The sequence below is a fragment of the Dromiciops gliroides genome, chromosome 1 (genome assembly GCF_019393635.1).
Source record: "Dromiciops gliroides isolate mDroGli1 chromosome 1, mDroGli1.pri, whole genome shotgun sequence".
In the NCBI taxonomy this organism is placed as follows: domain Eukaryota; kingdom Metazoa; phylum Chordata; class Mammalia; order Microbiotheria; family Microbiotheriidae; genus Dromiciops; species Dromiciops gliroides.
In genome coordinates, this window is record NC_057861.1 from 231,507,551 (window position 1) to 231,524,909 (window position 17,359).

The 17,359-nt window shown below is 37.8% G+C and overlaps 1 protein-coding gene across 2 annotated transcripts in view; it reads left to right on the plus strand.

Annotated features, from left to right (window-relative positions):
• The window catches only part of LPIN2 (lipin 2), a 105,541-nt gene that overhangs the window by 48,528 nt on the left and 39,654 nt on the right, over positions 1–17,359 (plus strand). For both annotated transcript variants that reach the window (XM_043977909.1, XM_043977901.1), the window contains exons 3-4: positions 366–461; positions 9,801–10,099. In XM_043977909.1, coding sequence (XP_043833844.1) covers positions 366–461; positions 9,801–10,099 — 395 coding nt within the window. The remainder of the gene's footprint in view (positions 1–365; positions 462–9,800; positions 10,100–17,359) is intronic.

The following is a 17,359-nucleotide window of genomic DNA, read 5'->3' on the forward strand; positions in this document are numbered from 1 at the left end:
TACTCCTGAATCCAGGGCCGGTGCTTTATCCACTGCGCCACCTAGTCACCCCCGGGTCCTTAAAGTTTTAACTATAGTATGAGCTGCAGGTTCATTTCAGTCTGGTCTTGGACTACCCAGAATTTGGTCTTGGATTCACCAAGAGGAGAATGAGCCAGCTTTTAAAGTCATATCCAGATTGATTTCTTAATTTAGCAATATGATAGATTTAGGGGAAAGAAAGTCACTGTCAAAGAAACATTGGCAGGGTTTATAAAACATTGTGATTGTGGATATTGGAGGATGGATATAATGTTTATCTGTCTTTGAGCATTCTTGGTTACAGTGCTGGTGAGTTCACTGATGAAAATCTGTTTCTGTTGCAGATTGACATAGAGATCAATGGTGATGCTGTGGATCTTCACATGAAGCTGGGGGACAATGGAGAAGCCTTCTTTGTCGAGGAGACTGAAGAGGAATATGTAGGTTTTCAGAACTTCATTGTCACAATAGTAGAATTGGCATCTGTCTCAGGCAGGTCATCACCCAGAACTGGTGTCTGAAATTCCCTTCTTCCTGTAACTCAGATGGCAGAAGTGCTCAGCAGTTTTTATGACTGATCAGGCCCAGAATTTCTGCTGATTAGAGAAACTTTAGGTTTCACTGCTTGCAGCTGGAACAGTGACCATGGCATCTCACCCAGCCAGTAGAAGTCTATGCTGACGTTGGATCTCTGTTGTACTCTAGAGCTTTTGTATTCTTTCCTCCCTGAGAGGGCAGGCACGTATATCTCCTTTTAACTTGACTAAGCTTTATTTACAGTTCACTCAGGTAAACATGACAGTCAAGACATAAAGTTCCATTTAGCTGCCGAGCCATATCTCTTTAGGGTATTGACCTATAGACTTAGAAAACGTGTTTACCATTTTGGTTAGGGACATTAAATCTTGAACCTCGAAAGCCTATCAGCAGCTAAGTTGCCATGTTATGATTCAAGAAGGTAAAAGAGTGACCTAAATTCATTAAGCCATTCTTTCCTTCAGCAAGCAGTTACCGTGTACCTACTGTGTGTTAAGCATTGAATTCAGTGCTGTGGACAGGACAAAAACAGCGTCTGCCATTCGGAATCAGTGGAGGAGGGAGGGGCATTTACAATGTGTACAGATAAAGAAATACAAAATGCATACATATTAAATACAGATATGAGGAGATATATGGAGGGAGAACCCTAACAGCCAGTGAGATCAGCAGCGTCGCTGTATAGGAGCTGCCACTGGAGCCCTATGAGGCTTGAAGGGAGCCTGAGTTTGATTTTAAAGGGGAGGGGTGAGGAAGGAGCACTTTCCAGGCATGGGTGACAGTGCTGCAAAGTCACAGAGATGTGAGATGGAGTGTTGTGTGTGCTTAGACGGCAGGCAGACCAGTTTGGCTAGAACATAGCATATGCAGAGGAGTTATATGCAACAAGCTTGGAAGGGAGACTAAAACCAAGTTGTGCTAAACAGAGGCGTTTGTATTTTATCCTAGAGGCTAGAGGGGTCCACTTGAAGATGTTGAGTTCTTATCATTGATTCTTGATTCTTTTCCTCCTTTATCAGAGATTATAGCATTTTACAATTCTTTGAAGATCCTAAAACAATGGCTAACACTTATATGTCAGTCATTTTACAAGCGTTTATTAAGCATTATGTGCTGAGAGTGGGGCAGCTAGATGGTACAATGAATAGAGAGCACTGGACCTGTAATCAGGAAGACTCATCTTCCTGGGTTCAAATCTAGCTTCAGACACTTACTAGCTGTGTGACCCTCAGCAAGTCACTTGACTCTGTTTACCTCAATTCCTCATCTGTGAAATAAGCTGGAGAAGGAAATGGCAAACCACTCCAATATCTTTGCCAAGAAAACCCCAAGTGGGGTCACGGAGAGTCAGGCATGACTGAACAACACCAAATGTGACAAGAACTATGCTAAACACTGGAGATAAAAAGAAAACAAAAACAAAGTGCCTATTGCTAAAGTGCTGTTTGTGATACTTTATTTGACTCTCCCAACAATCATATAAGTTATTGGTACTATGAGTTTTGCAGTTATTACCCTCATTTTACAGAAGAGGAAACTAGCGCTCAGTGAAGTTGTCAGTGGGAGAATTTGACCCCATTACTTTTTTTACTCCAAGTCTAGTGGTTTTTCCACTGCAGAATGCTATCTCTTGGTGAAGACAGTCTATAATTTCATAGGACTACCTATCTCACCTGGCACTTTGCAAGCTTTTAGAATTCATAAGTGGATTAGATTTATCTGTAACTTGAATTTTCCCAGCTCTCTCCCATTATATTTTTTCCCTGTAAAAAAACTAACATTTCATTTGGCAAAACCAAGTAGGTTCATAAATAATTTTCCAAATGCTGGGCTGGCTTATTTCATATTCTGCCTTTCCATGTAAAAGTCTAAACTGTTTTCTGAACACAGAATTCAATGTTCACTGTGATGGATTAGAAGGGAAATTAACACACAAAGAGTACAGGGACAGTACAGAGAGTTCTAGTCCTGGCATTGCCACATACTCTCTGTGTGACTTTGTGTAAAATATATAATATAACCTCTCTTAATCTTTTTTCCTCAATCATAAAACATCAGATTTGGATCAAATGATCACTTAGACCTCAAGGGTCTCATTCTGTGAGTGATAGAGGAAATGGACATTTCTCCATCTTTGTAGAGGGCAGTCAATAACTTTGTCCACGGTATCCAGAGCCACATAAGAATCAGTTTATGAAATGGTGCCTCGCCAAGTCAAGAGAATTCCTTTCACATTGCCTGTCTGTTCATGTCACATCATCATTACTTACGGTTATTTGTCCTGCATGGAATTCTCTCAACTGTCTGTGATGAAGGCAAAACCCAGAAAATGACAGTTAAAGTTACAGTTGTTATAATGACTAATCATTTTTGAGAGTTTTAAAAATAACAACAAACAGCTCTCATTACAGGAAAAGGGTTTCATGATGAATTATGCACCATATATAAACAAATATGTTGAGAGGACTGATCAACATGTAGCTACGGTTCCATTCAAACTGAGCAAGTACAGACTTTGTAATTTAGTGCTCCCTAATACTGAGCTAAAAATATGCTATATATTTCCTGTTGGTCGTTTGACTACTTTCTCTTTGAAATTGTGTGCCTCCTAAAAAGTCAGTTGCATTCTTTTAAAACATAATATTGATTAATAATGCAACTTTACTATTCAAAAGAATATGATCTCCATGATTAAAATGCTCCAAACTAATAATGTTTGCCATATTAAACATTTTTGAGGGTATGTTACTTGAAGAAAGGGGTTGTATTGTTCTGCTGTCTTGGGAGGGTATGATGTCTAAACCTTTTTGGGGGGGGGGTAGAAATATTTCCACTCTCAAGAAAGTCTGGCTTAAAAGGTTTAGACATTGGTGGTAGCTAGTGGCGCAGTGGATAAAGCACCAGCCCTGGATTCAGGAGGACCTGAGTTCAAATCTAGCCTCAAGGGGGCAGCTAGGTGGCGCAGTGGATAAAGAGAAGGGTATGATGTCTAACCCTTTTGGGGGGGGGGTAGGACAATGAGGGTTAAGTGACTTGCCCAGGGTCACACAGCTAGTAAGTATCAAGTGTTTTGAGGCTAGATTTGTTTTTGTTTTTGTGTTTTTTGGGCAGGGCAATGAGGGTTAAGTGACTTGCCCAGGGTCACACAGCTAGTAAGTATCAAGTGTCTGAGGCCAGATTTGAATTTAGGTCCTCCCGAATTCAGGGCCAGTGCTTTATCCACTGCGCCACCTAGCTGCCCCCTTGAGGCTAGATTTGAACTCAGGTCCTCCTGAATCCAGGGCTGGTGCTTTATCCACTGCGCCACTAGCTACCACCAATGTCTAAACCTTTTAAGCCAGACTTTCTTTACCTTGAGAGTGGAAATATTTCTAGAGATCACTTTTTCTCTAACTTCACTGAGCTTTCATCCATAATTGATTTAGAAATTCTGTGTATGTCTTCAGGTTTGAGTATGAGAGTGAGAAAGATTAAGCCTTCCATATGTAGCACACTCACTCCACCTTTTTTAATGATAGTACTGACCTAACTGTCCAGTTAAGTAAAAACCAAAACACCTTTAAAATTTGCCAAGCACTCTACATTATCTCACTTGAGTGAGAGACATCCTTAACCTCAACTCATTTAAAAAATTTTTTTCTAGCCTCCTTTTTTAGGTGGAGTGCCTTTGTGAGTAGGGATAGCTAGACATAATGAAAAGAATCTCTTTTTTTTTTGGTCAACTAGGCTCCTGGACATTTATATTGTTTGTTGCTGAAAGTTAAAAAAGGTACAGGGAAATTTATTTATTCTGCATGACTTTCTGTTACATTAATGATAGAACTAACATATATGTGTGTGTATATATATATATATATATATATATTTTTTTTTTAAAATAGTGAGGCAATTGGGGTTAAGTGACTTGCCCAGGGTCACACAGCTAGTAAGTGTTAAGTGTCTGAGGCCGGATTTGAACTCAGGTACTCTTGACTCCAAGGCCGGTGCTCTATCCACTGCGCCACCTAGCTGCCCCGATTTATATATTTTTAAATTACCAAAATATCTTTGACTTAATAAATTCATTGCTTCCTAAATTTCACAGTTAAATAAAAGTGACATTTAATTGACATCTAAATATGAGTAATATGTTTTTGTGAAGATGTATCTGTCACCAGGAAAAATATTTGGGGTGAATTGTAATTTCATGAATATAAGGAATTCCTGTTGAGAAAACTCCCTCACCCAATGGAGATAGACACCTGTTCTGTAACTTAAGAGTCTTAGAAAAGTTGCCTTACTGCATTGCCAAGGCAACTTGGTATGAATAATGATAGTTTTTCTACCCTCCACCCCCAATAATATAATTGTTTTAATGCAAAATTTATTAAGCCTCAGAGCATTTCACCCAGAGTCAGGAAGACCTGAGTTCAAATCTTGCCTCAGACACTTAGTAGCTTATGATCCTGGACAAATCACTTAACCTCTCTGTCTCAGTTTCCTCATCTGTAAAATGGAGATAATAATAGATAGTGTCTACCTCCCAGTGTTGTTGTGTGGATCAAATGAGATAATACTTGGAAACGCTTTGTAAACCTTAAAGCACTGTATAAATGCTAGTTGTTATTATTAACAACAGTAATTGAGTAACATAGAAGGGGCAGGGATTGGCTTTTTGTTTGCTTTTTACTTTGAAGGCGCTTTGCTACCTAGTTCACCATTACTTGAAAGCTCTGCTTTTTCTTCTATGTATTTCCGGTTTTTCTTTTGGGCTTCCTAGCTTATCTTTCTTGACATAAAAGCCTACGTTATTTGAAGTAAAGAACTAAGAAGCTAAACAACCACCCATTATTTATAAAGGTAATATTAATTAGTAGTTCTTTATTATAGCCATGGACATACTGTACTTTTGATATTGAAATCTGGAAACAAGAAATCTATAAAACTTCAGTAATTGTGAGCAACAGTAATTACAGTTGTTCAATGACCAGACCTGGATTATTAGGAAGATTATTTTGGCAGCTGTAGAAAGCAGCGATAAGAAGGCAGGAAGACTAGTTACCAGAATATTATAATATCCAAGGTGAGAAATAATGAGGACAGTGGGGTTGGAAAGGAAAGAAGGAATTTGAGAGAGATTTTAGGGGCAGAAATGACAGGACTTTGGATCATAAATCTAAAGTTGGAAGGTACTTCAAAGACCACTTATCTAACTGCCTCATTTTATATATGAAGAAACAGAGACCTAGGATGTTTTTTTTCTCATTTGCATTTTATTTCTTCTTTTGTTATTTATATTATGATGAAGCATCTAGGTGACCCAGTAAGCAGAGCCAGTCAGAGTCAGGAAGACAGTTGAAAATCTGCCCTAGACACCCAGTAGCTGCATGACTTTGGACAAATCCCTTACCCTGTTTGCTGAAGTTTCCTGACCTGTCAAATAGGGATGATAATAGCACCAACTTCCCAGGGATGTTGTGGAGAACAAATAAGACATATTTGAATTGTGCCTGGCACATCGTGGGTGCTATGTAAATGCTAGGTGTTATTAGCCACTATTATTATTACAAAATATGGTCTTCTATCAGCAATGTAAGTTCTACTTAGTCCTTAGTGTTTTCTCCTTTTGCTTTCATTTGGGGTTGTTACAAATGTTGTTATGAAGAAGCATATTTGGTACATTTCTTATAGAAAATTTTTTTCAAAAGCAGCATCTTAGAGTTTCTGGAATTTTAAAGTTCCTCAAGTAGTTCCCCATCTGAGCTACTGCCCTTCCCCAGATTTCACAGATTGGGTTCCCCAAGGGATAAATATCCCACTTTCAAAGTAGTCTGTGGGTCTGCACTTATAAAACCTTAGATCACAAGCCTCCACTAGTGTGTTAACTTTAATAGTCTTTCAGAGGACACAAATTGTCTTAAAGCAAAGGCATTAACAGAAATGTTATCTCAATTAAGATAAACTATAAAATATCTTCCTCCCCCATAAAACAGGTACATGCTCTTCTTCTTCTTCTTCTTCTTCTTCTTCTTCTTCTTCTTCTTCTGCTGCTGCTGCTGCTGCTGCTGCTGCTGCTGCTATGGGGGTTAAGTGACTTGCCCAGGGTCACAGAGCTAGTAAGTGTCAAGTGTCTGAGGTCCCATTTGAACTCAGGTCCTCCTGAATCCAGGGCCGGTGCTTTATCTACTGTACCACCTAGCTGCCCCCTCCTTTGACTCTTTTGTTTTTTTTTTGTTTTTTTTAGTGAGGCAGTTGGGGTTAAGTGATTTGCCCAGGGTCACACAGCTAGTAAGTGTTAAGTGTCTGAGGCTGGATTTGAACTCAGGTACTCCTGACTCCAGGACTGGTGCTCTATCCACTGCGCCACCTAGCCGCCCCACTTCCTTTGACTCTTAAGTCAGTGCTCTAAATTAATTGTGAAAGATGAGTGGTGAGATGTCACAGGTGACTCTTGAGCTTTTGATGTTGGGTGACTGAGAGGGTCTAATCTCCATGAATTGAAATAAGGAAGTTGAGATAAATCAGGAATAATAGAGATGATGATTTCTGTTTTGGACATGTTTGGGAGTCAGCAAAACATTGAGGCTCAGCCAGAGGCCAGAAGTGTAAGATTGAAGCTCAGGGAAGAGATTGGCAGAAGTTGGGAAGTCGTCTCTATAGAGAATTAATATTACTGATGTTGAGTGTTTCAGAAATCCGTTAACTGGTTGCTTCATTTTTTTTTTTTTTTGTCTTTTTGCAGGGCAGTGGGGGTTAAGTGACTTGCCCAGGGTCACACAGCTAGTAAGTGTCAAGTGTCTGAGGCCGGATTTGAACTCAGGTCCTCCTGAATCCAGGGCCAGTGCTTTATCCACTGCGCCACCTAGCCGCCCCCTTGGTTGCTTCATTATTGAATATGGAGACATAATAATTTTTCCGATGTTAATTTCCAGTCAATTTCTTCTCCTTGAGCCTTTTCATTTGAGAGAATGGGTTCCTCCTTAATGGATAGAAGGCTAAAGTTTGGCACAAGCCCTTTAAGACTTTTTCTTTTTCTTTCATTCTTCTCCTGTAATGGCTCTGTCATTGGATAATGCCTCAAGAAGGTTCACATTTTTCCCCCTTTTCTCATGTCCTGCTTGTAAAAACAGATTTATGGGAAACAAGTTGAAATGCTATGTGCTTAAGAAGAATTAGAGAATACATAGTTTTGAACTGGGACTTGAAACTTTAAAAAATCTATCTTATCTGTTGCTTGTAGGATAAAATATACTTTTGCTGGTTTTTGTAGGATAAAATACAACATGCTTTGCTTGGTATTTATGGTCCTCTGTAGTCTAGTAGGAGAGAACTACTACCTTTCCAGTCTTATTTTATAATGCTTTTGTTCATAAACTTCTATGTTCCAGTCAAACTGGACTAGTAACTAATCCCTACACTCAGTACTCCATCTCCCTCAGCACAGACTTGCATTAGTTATCATGAATGCCTACAATGCACTCTCACCTTGTTTCTACTTCAAGTAATCCTTGTCATTCTTCATGATCCAACTCAGACCCTATTTCACAAAACCTTTCCTTATCCCTTTAGTTTAGTGCGATCTCTCTCCTTAATTGTCCTTGTATACATATTTATATACGCATTATATTTATACCCTTGCACCTGTCCTACCTACAGAATGTAAGTTCTTAAGGACAGTTGGTTGGATACTGAAGAGAAATAATAGAGTGGTGATAAGATCCCTTAGTTGTTCTCCATTTAATTAATTCCAATTACCTGACCCGAGTTATATATTGTAGGATACACAAAGAATTACCATATGCCATATACCATGGTGCTAAGCCGCTGTGAGTGACATTTGAAAGCTTATGTGGGGAACGGGAGATGCATAGAAAGAGTAGAAAAAGCTAGAAAGGCTCCCTAACACAACAGAAAATAGAATCAGTATTCAAGATATCAACAAACTTGAACAGTGGGCCAAATTAAATCTAAAAGGATGAAACTGTTTAGGAATAACTCAAAGTCTTACTTTGGGCGTATGTTGTAGAGAGAGTTCCTGCTCACATACAGTTTATATTGGGTGACCAGTAATGTCCCTTTGGGTTCTAAAGTTCTTTGGACCTGTTTCTGTCATTGTATCTTCAGTGCCTTGCACAGAGTAGGCACTTAAATGTTTGCTGAATTGTATTGCATATTGAATGAGGTTTCTTTTATATCTTCAGAAGTCCCTACCATTTTCTCTTTGTGGTTCACAGGCATGTGTATCAGTGATATTACTAATGTCAAAGAATTTCAGAAATCTGTTAACTGATTGCTTTATTATTGAATATTAGGACATAATCATTTTTCTGATGCTAATTTCTAGTCAATTTTTTCTCCATTAACCAGTTTAAAAGAGCTTTCCTTATTTTCCTTTTGCCCTTACAAGTTTCTAGTTTTCTCCTCAGGAGAATAGATTTTTTTTTTAAAGTGTCCTCATTTTAGAATATATTAATTTCATTTGTTAAGAGGAATCTCTTCTCTGTCTTACCTGCTCCTCGCCACACTTAATTAATTGTTCAAAGTCATTCTTTTTGTTTTGTTTTGTTTTTTGTTTTTGCAGGGCAATGAGGGTTAAGTGACTTGCCCAGGGTCACACAGCTAGTAAGTGTCAAGTGTCTTAGGTCATATTTGAACTCAGGTCCTCTTGAATCCAGGGCTGGTGCTTTATCCACTGTGCCACCTCACTGCCCTTCCAAAGTCATTCTTAAACAGTTTCTTAAGCTAGGTCCCCATGTTCATTTTAACAATTTTTCCTTTGCTATGCTTATTTTTTCTATCAGTCTTCTGATGTGAATGTCTTACTTTGCCTCCTACTTCACTTTCATTGTTCTTTATCTCAGTAAGTTTTTCATCTGGGTCTTTGTAAAGCCATTGTTTTACTTTTGCAGCAGTTTTAATTGTCTCTGTTTTAATGGTGGTGTCTATCATAGCTCTTCTATTTTTCCTCCAAGCATGTAGTGTCAGTTTCTCTAGATTTGGGCTATGAAAGCTAGCTCCTCTTGTACTGACATGACCCAGCACTGAGCTATTCAGCAACTAATTAGAGAGACATGTTCAAAGTGTAGTTTTCCATGATTTACTTAGGTATTTAGCTGCTGACTTCCAAATTCGGCAGGGTGGTGATAAGATTCTTTGATTTCTATATGAAATAGACTTATCTTTTCTGCTTTTGTTAACTTTACATAAAAAGTCACCATTGTTTTGTCTTATATCTTAGTTGTCTTCCTTGTTCTTTTTTTAAGGAAAAACTTCCTGCCTACTTGGCTACCTCACCAATACCTACTGAAGATCAGTTCTTTAAAGATATTGAGACTCATTTGATTAAGTCAGGCGGAAATGAAAGGATGTGTCAGAGTGCGGAAATCTCACACCTAATGGAGACAGAGACCGTTTTCAACCCAGGTTCTGTGAAGAAGAAAAAACGGCGGAAAAAGAAGTATAAGCAAGACAAGAAGGAAGATCAGACCTCTTCTCCTGGAATGGAGGGCACCTTTGACATAGACATAAGCTCTGATGATGAAAAAGGAGCCCAACCTATGAGGTAAATGAACGCCTTGATCAGTAAAATGCTTTTGCTCTGAAGTGTCCAGATATGACATGCAGAGCACTGAACTCCAAATGAGATGAGATTGGGGTTTTTTATATAGAGGTCATATTGGGTTTAGTAAAAATAAGAATTTTCCTTTCTATGTCCTTTCTAAATCTACTATAAAACCTAAAATATGAGTTGCCAAAGACCAGTATCCCCTTTCATTCCACAGTTTCCATAGCATTATATATGCCATGGAAAGGAATTGTCATTATTTTTTTCTCTTATATTTATTTATAAAGCTAGCTTCATAGAGGTCCAAGACCATTCACCAGCAAAACAAAAAATTAGCAAATAAACTCAACATGTTCAAAACTGAGCTGTCTTTCCTTCCCTTAAACTCAGGTTCACAACTCATGTGCCATCTTCAAGTCCCTATTCTCTCATCCCCCACCTCCCCATATCTGATCAGTTATCAAGTCCTATCATTTCTATCTTCATATTATTTCTTGCATATCCTCCTCCTCTCCTCTGACATTGCTACCACCCTGGGTCAGTTCCCTATCACCTCATGCCTAGACTACTCCAACAGCCTGCTCGCTGGTGTTCTGGCTTCAAGTCTCTCCCCACTCTTGTGCCTTCCCTGGTTCAGTGATCCTTATAGCAGAATTATTTAACTTCAGGAACACTGGAAGCAAACTAACTGTCCAATAATAGAAGAATATTTAACCATATATCACATTAATGGAATACTAAATATTAAAATGCAATTAAGGAGGAAAAATAAGAGGAATATGAAGCAATCCAGGAATGCCTTTTTGAAATAATCTAAAGCTTTTAAAAAGCAGAACCAGGACTATACTAACTACAACCACATAAGAGGAAAAATGAACAACTGTGAAAAAGACAGAATTCTCATGGAGACAGAGCAAATGGCTGAAAAGTTACACATTTTTATGCACTGAAATTCATTCATCTAAATATAAATAATTTACAAAACAGGGTTGCATTTATGTTCAGTTTTAAGTCAATAATAAATCATTGGTTTTTTAAATTAAGGAGTTAGGGGTGGGAACTGGATCTCTGATTTCATTGATGGAAGAAGCTATTAGATCAGTGAACTATGCCTACCAAAGCAGCTCAGCATTTCCTCTGCAAATTATCCAAAGCACTGAGCAGTTAGATGATTTGCCCAGGGTCATATGCCAAGTATATGTCAGAAGCCAAACTCAAACCTAGGTCTTCCTCACTCCCAGGTCAATTCTCTACTCTATATGCCAAAGTCATTATTATTATTATTATAGTACCTGAGCCCAGATTTGAACTCTGGTCCTCTTGACTCCAGGCCTGGTTCTCTATCTACTGTGCCACTTTGCTGACCCTTCAATGTGTATTTTAAAAACTAGATACCTTTATTTTTAAAAATGTTATAGTTGCTACTTTATTCAAACTTATGGGTAATACTGACTGGGACACAGTAATGTCCTAGTAACAGAGTTGATAAGAAATTTTTTTTTTAATTCCCAAAATGAGTTTTCATATCCAAACCTTTGAGTTGTGAGATATTTATTTCTCCAACTGAAAAATCCAAGTACTATATATTAAGTTACATTCTTACCAAATTTGAATTTTAGATGATCAAAGTAAAGAAGACATTTGTTATTAAAAATATCAGGTTTTTTTCTCCTTGGTAATTGGGATTCCTTAACTACCAAATTTTTTAGGAAATAAGACCTGAGATATAATCCTACACTTTCTTTCAGGCCCCTATTATTTCCTCTTTCAGAAGGGTTCTGTCTATTCAAAATGCTAAATGCAAAAGTTTAAAATCTGAGATTCAAGATTTTTTTTTTTTTTGCGGGGCAATGGGGGTTAAGTGACTTGCCCAGGGTCACACAGCTAGTAAGTGTCAAGGGTGTGAGGCCAGATTTGAACTCAGGTCCTCCTGAATTCAGGGCTGGCGCTTTATCCACTGTGCCACCTAGCCGCCCCCCCCCCAAGATGTTTTTTTATCTCTCTTCAGCTCTTTTCTGCCTCTTCTCATTCTAGCAGAATCACACACATGCTCTCTGTCCCTCTCACCTCTGTCTCTTTCACCTCATGCCAAGTCTGAGAGAAAATGGACTTCCTCAGTTCAAACTAAAGAACGAAAGATGAAAAGATACAGAGGAAAAGTACTGACTTTGTTCACTGTTTACTCACCTTATCAATGTAAAATGAACAATTAACAAAGCCAGAATAGGTCAATAAATTCTGAGTAATTCCTCTGTCAGTTAACATAAAAAACATTAGCTGCTAAGAATTTCATGACAAACTTAAACTTTGTACCTTTGGAGTCTTTACTCAGAGGAATTCTGAGTGAAGGGAAGACTAAAATCTACTGGACTGTTGGTTGTGTAAAGAATAATAATGGCCTCCTTTTCCTTTTTCTCCCTTATTTCCAGTTTCTGCTACAGGTAATTCCCTGCCTTCCTCAGTATGGAGTCTTTTACAATCCCTTTGCTTTGGGGGGGAGGGGGATAAGAAGGGTACTTCTCTTCAGAAAGTGAGGCACCCTCTTAAAAAAGTTGAGCGTGAGCCCACATTTAGGGTACACTTGGTATTGCCATTGAATAGATGGATGAGTAATAGATAATTCAGAAGACATTTGCATCCATGCCACATCTAAACCTCATTTGGAATAACATTTCTATTCATTCCCTCGGGTAAGCCTGCTCAAATTAGGCAGAGCTGCCCTAGTTTTTTCCAATGTGGTTTTTCCTACCTGGCATTTTGCCAAGAGTAAAATTGAAAGGTCTCCTCCATTCCCCAAAGTAGACAAGTTTTTGTTGACATTTTGCACTTAACACTTCCTGTTTGGGCATCAGTTTATAAACCAAATGTAGACAGTTTAGTAGTAAGAGAACTAGGAATAGAATTCAGAGCCTTCAGCCTTACCTTGGGATACTAATGAGAATTACTGAAACCTCTGTAATTTCAGCTGAGTCCACAGGAACTATTCTGCTTAGAGTCCTCATTAGGAATAAGGTCCGGGGCTATCATTAAGGGGATTGGACTCAATGACCTCTAAGCTCCTTCCTAGCTCTAAATCTTACTGTTAGTCTAAACTGAACGATCAGTCAGTCAGTCAACAAATATCTGAGTGTTGCTTATGTGCCTAGTACCCACAGAGGTTTTTGTAGCAGCCAGCTAGAACCATAGTTAAACTTCTAGAGGCCCTGACCCTTATTGATTTGGCTGGCTGGCTGCTCCATGTAGCGGACTGCTTATCTTTGTAAACCAGAGCTTGCTGATGATGTAACAAACAGGCCCTGCCAAAAATATGCTTTTAGATGTGCAAATTCAGCTCCAAGAATATTGCCCTAGTGTTTGTCCTTTCTCATCACGCTGCTGGTGGATTCTAAAGTTTTTCCCTTTTTCTCTCTCTCTCTCTTTGAAAGAAAATAGTTCATTTCAGGAGTACTGTCAGCAAATAACTGTAATTATCAGAAGGCAAAATTACTTTTTTAATTTAAAAAAAAATTCTAACTGTAGCATAAACCTGTATAAGGGACGGACTTAGAATCAGGGACCTTAGTTCTTATCCCATTCCATTCATTTACAAACTAGATGATTTGGTTTCCCTCTCTATCTATGCCTCAGATTTCTTGTGTGGAAAACGTGGGTGATAAGCTGATCAGTGATTCTGACTTTGGCCTCTGGATCCCTTTACAATCATAAAAATTATTGAGGCTCTCACCCGAGGACTTTCGTTTGTGGCCTACTTCTGCTGATACTTACCACATTAGATAACAAACTATTTTTGGATTGGGGAGGCCTAGAGGACTCTGGATACACTCTGAGGGCCAGATAGCCTATAAGGTCCCATGCAGCTCCTAAATTCTGTGAATTTAAATGAATTTTTAGCATAGATATTTTAAACTATATAATTATTTATGTTGCTAAAAATAATGAAAATTTTCATTCCCTCCCCCCCCCCAAAATTAGAGAAAAGAAAAAAGGTTAAGAAGTCACATTTAATTTCCAATAAAGGGGGCAGCTAAGTGGCACAGTGGATAAAGCACCAGCCCTGGATTCAGGAGGACCTGAGTTCAAATCCAGCCTCAGACACTTGACGCTTACTAGCTGTGTGGCCCTGGGCAAGTCACTTTAACCCTCTTTGTCCCACATAAATTATTTTTTAAAATTAAAATAATTTCCAATAAAAAGGTGAGTTAGCAGTTTAAGGGAAAGATTATTAATTTATACATTGCAAGAATATAGTATGGGTTTACAAGTATATGTGAGCTATAGTGTCTATTTTCTGTGTTTTAATTTGTTACAAGCTCACTTTATGTGGCCTTTGGTATGCCATGAGTTCCAGGGCCCAAATTGGGTATTTCTTTATAATTCTTGGGCCATTTTCATTGCATTTCTTGTATTTTTGAGTGGTTTACATGGCAAAGTAGCACTTGGAAAGATTTTGGGTGAAAGGAATTTGGTTTACAGTTGGGGAAAAAAAAACAATTTTATAGTAAAGACTAATACAAAAATGAGGCCCTTTGACATCCCATTCTGCCACCTCTTCTTGTAGTTCATGTCAAGAAATACATCCATTTCCTTTAAAGCACTCCTTCCCCATTTCTGTTTTGCTTAAGAAAAGAGTTCCCTCTTTTTCATGTACTTCTTTTTTGTTTTAATATTTTTTATTTCATTAAATATTTTCCATTTACATTTCTAAAAATTTTAACATTCATTTAAAAAAAATTTTAGTTCCAAATTTTCTCCCCCCTGCCTCTCTCCCCACCCCTTGAGAAGTCAAGCAATGTAATATTGATTATACATGTGAAGTCCTGCAAAACATGTTTCCATATTAGCCATGTTGCAAAAGAAAACACATACACACACAAAACCAAGCAAAATTAAAATATGTTTCACTTTTCGTTCAGAGTTCATCAGAGTTTTCTCTCTGGAGGTGAATAGCATTTTTCATCATGGGTCCTTTGGAGTTGTTTTGGATCATTGTCTTAATTAGAGTAGCTAAGTCTTTCATAGTTGATCCTTGTTATAATATTGCTATTACTGAGTACAGTGTTCTCCCGGTTCTGCTCACTTCACACTGCATCATTTCATGTAAGTCTTCCCATCTCTTTTTCTCAACCCATCCTGCTCATCATTTCTTATAGCACAATAGTATTCTATCACAATTATATATCACAACTTATTCAGCCATTCCCCAACTGATGGGCATCCCCACGATTTCCAATTCTTCACTTCCACAAAAAAGGCTGCTATAAATATTTTTGTGTAAATAGGTTCCTTTTCCTTTTCTTTGATCCCTTTTGGATACAGACCTAGTAGTATTGCTAAGTCAAAGGGTATACACAGTTTTATACCCCTTTGGGCATAGTTCCAAATGGGTCTCCAGAATGGTTGGATAAGTTCACAACTCTGCCAACAGTGCATGTCCCAATTTTTTCACATAACATGTACTTCTTAAAGAGATCAGAGAAAGTAAAAGGAACTGAAACCCTAGCCTGTATATCTAGTTGGCTATGTAGAGTGACTTCAAGCTTAAAGGTTTATAGCCTAAATCCCCCTGTCCTTTTTCAGTTGAGACATGGAACAGATAAACAAATATTGATTTACTAATCATCTGACTTTTATTTCAGCCAATTGTGTTGTCTCACGAGAGATGTTCATGGAAAATGTCCATATTCCAAATGTGAATCTAGAGACCATTAAACAAAAGGAACAGAATTTCCTCTGTATTCTCTTTAAGTATTCACAGAAACACATTTTTCATATACATGATCATTTTTCTTAAAATTGTCATTGTAAATACATGGCAACTAATGGGATCAAAGCCCTGATAGATGACTTTCCTCATGACTTATGTGTGTCACTCTTAGAGCTAAAGTTTTGCAGCCTGTTTGTGTTTTTTAATTGCCAAGCAGAGATAATTTAAATTTCCTCTTTTAACTTAGTATTGATTTTTTTGAATAGGGGGGATTTGGAGTCATCTCATTTTGTAAAGGCTACAAGTTTTCTGTAAAATAATAAGTTAACAATGGAATCACAAGACTGGGAAAAAAAAGCTTTACTCATATCCAAGACCCCAAGTTACTATATAAATAACCTCCCTTCAGGGGAGGTGGCCCAGTGGATAGAGCACTGGCCATGGAGTCAGGAGTACCTGAGTTCAAATCCAGCCTCAGACACTTAACACTTACTAGCTGTGTGACCCTGGGCAAGTCACTTAACCCCAACTGCCTCACTAAAAAAACAAAAACAAATAACCTCCCTTCTTTTAGCCACCAGGGGAAGTTCTTTATGATGCTGAATCTCTTTATTGAAATTCTTAAATCCGGTTACCAGAGTGAGTGCTTTGCTCTTCTTCTTGGCTTAGTTTTAATAAAGTAATGAATTCTTTGAAATGTAAACATTTTTTCATTTTAGTTTGTTCCTTAAGCATTGCAAACTTCATCCCCAAGTATGGACAATGAATTAGGGATAGGGATTAGACCTGTGATTTAATTGATATATGAAACCTCCTGAGTAATTTCGTGGGCCAGTACCTTCTCTGCAATTTATAGACTTGGTTGCCTCAAATATTGAGTGATTAAATCACTTGGCCAGGATCACACAGCTTGTATAAGTAGTGAGATTTGAACTCGTTTTCCTGACTCAAAAGCTAGATCTCTATCCATTACTCTCTTCTGCCTTTTTAAAGCCCTATGTGGAAATGCCTCTTGATGTCAGTAAGTTCTCAGATTCATTATTATTTCCCATTAAAAAATGGGGTCATTAAAGACAAATTGTATCTTTTCTCATTTATGCAATATCTATGATATAGGAAAGGATGGTGACTTTTCACATGTATAGCCTTATCTGTTCAATTGAGAAAAGCTCATATGTAAAATTGATTTAAAACCTTATTATGACTAACAATTTGCCTCTCTTTACCCACAAAATAGTTACAGGAGCTCCTGGAAAGCAATAATATTTCATCTACTTTCACAGGTTCCTCATTACCTCCCTTATTTCATGAAATTGGTGCTAATGAATAGTGAAATGGTAAATTTATGGGAGGAAGAGGAAGGATTTAGGCTAATTCTTGAGCTAAAAATCTGCCCTGAATAATGTATCTATTATCTCTAAATTTTTGAATTATATAACTCATGGCATGAGATATTTGCTATATTTTCTTATATCAATAATTACTAAGTAAAATTCTTTCAAATCACATTTCCTCCCCTAAATGTAAGTGGCAATTCAAGTAACTTGTAAAGT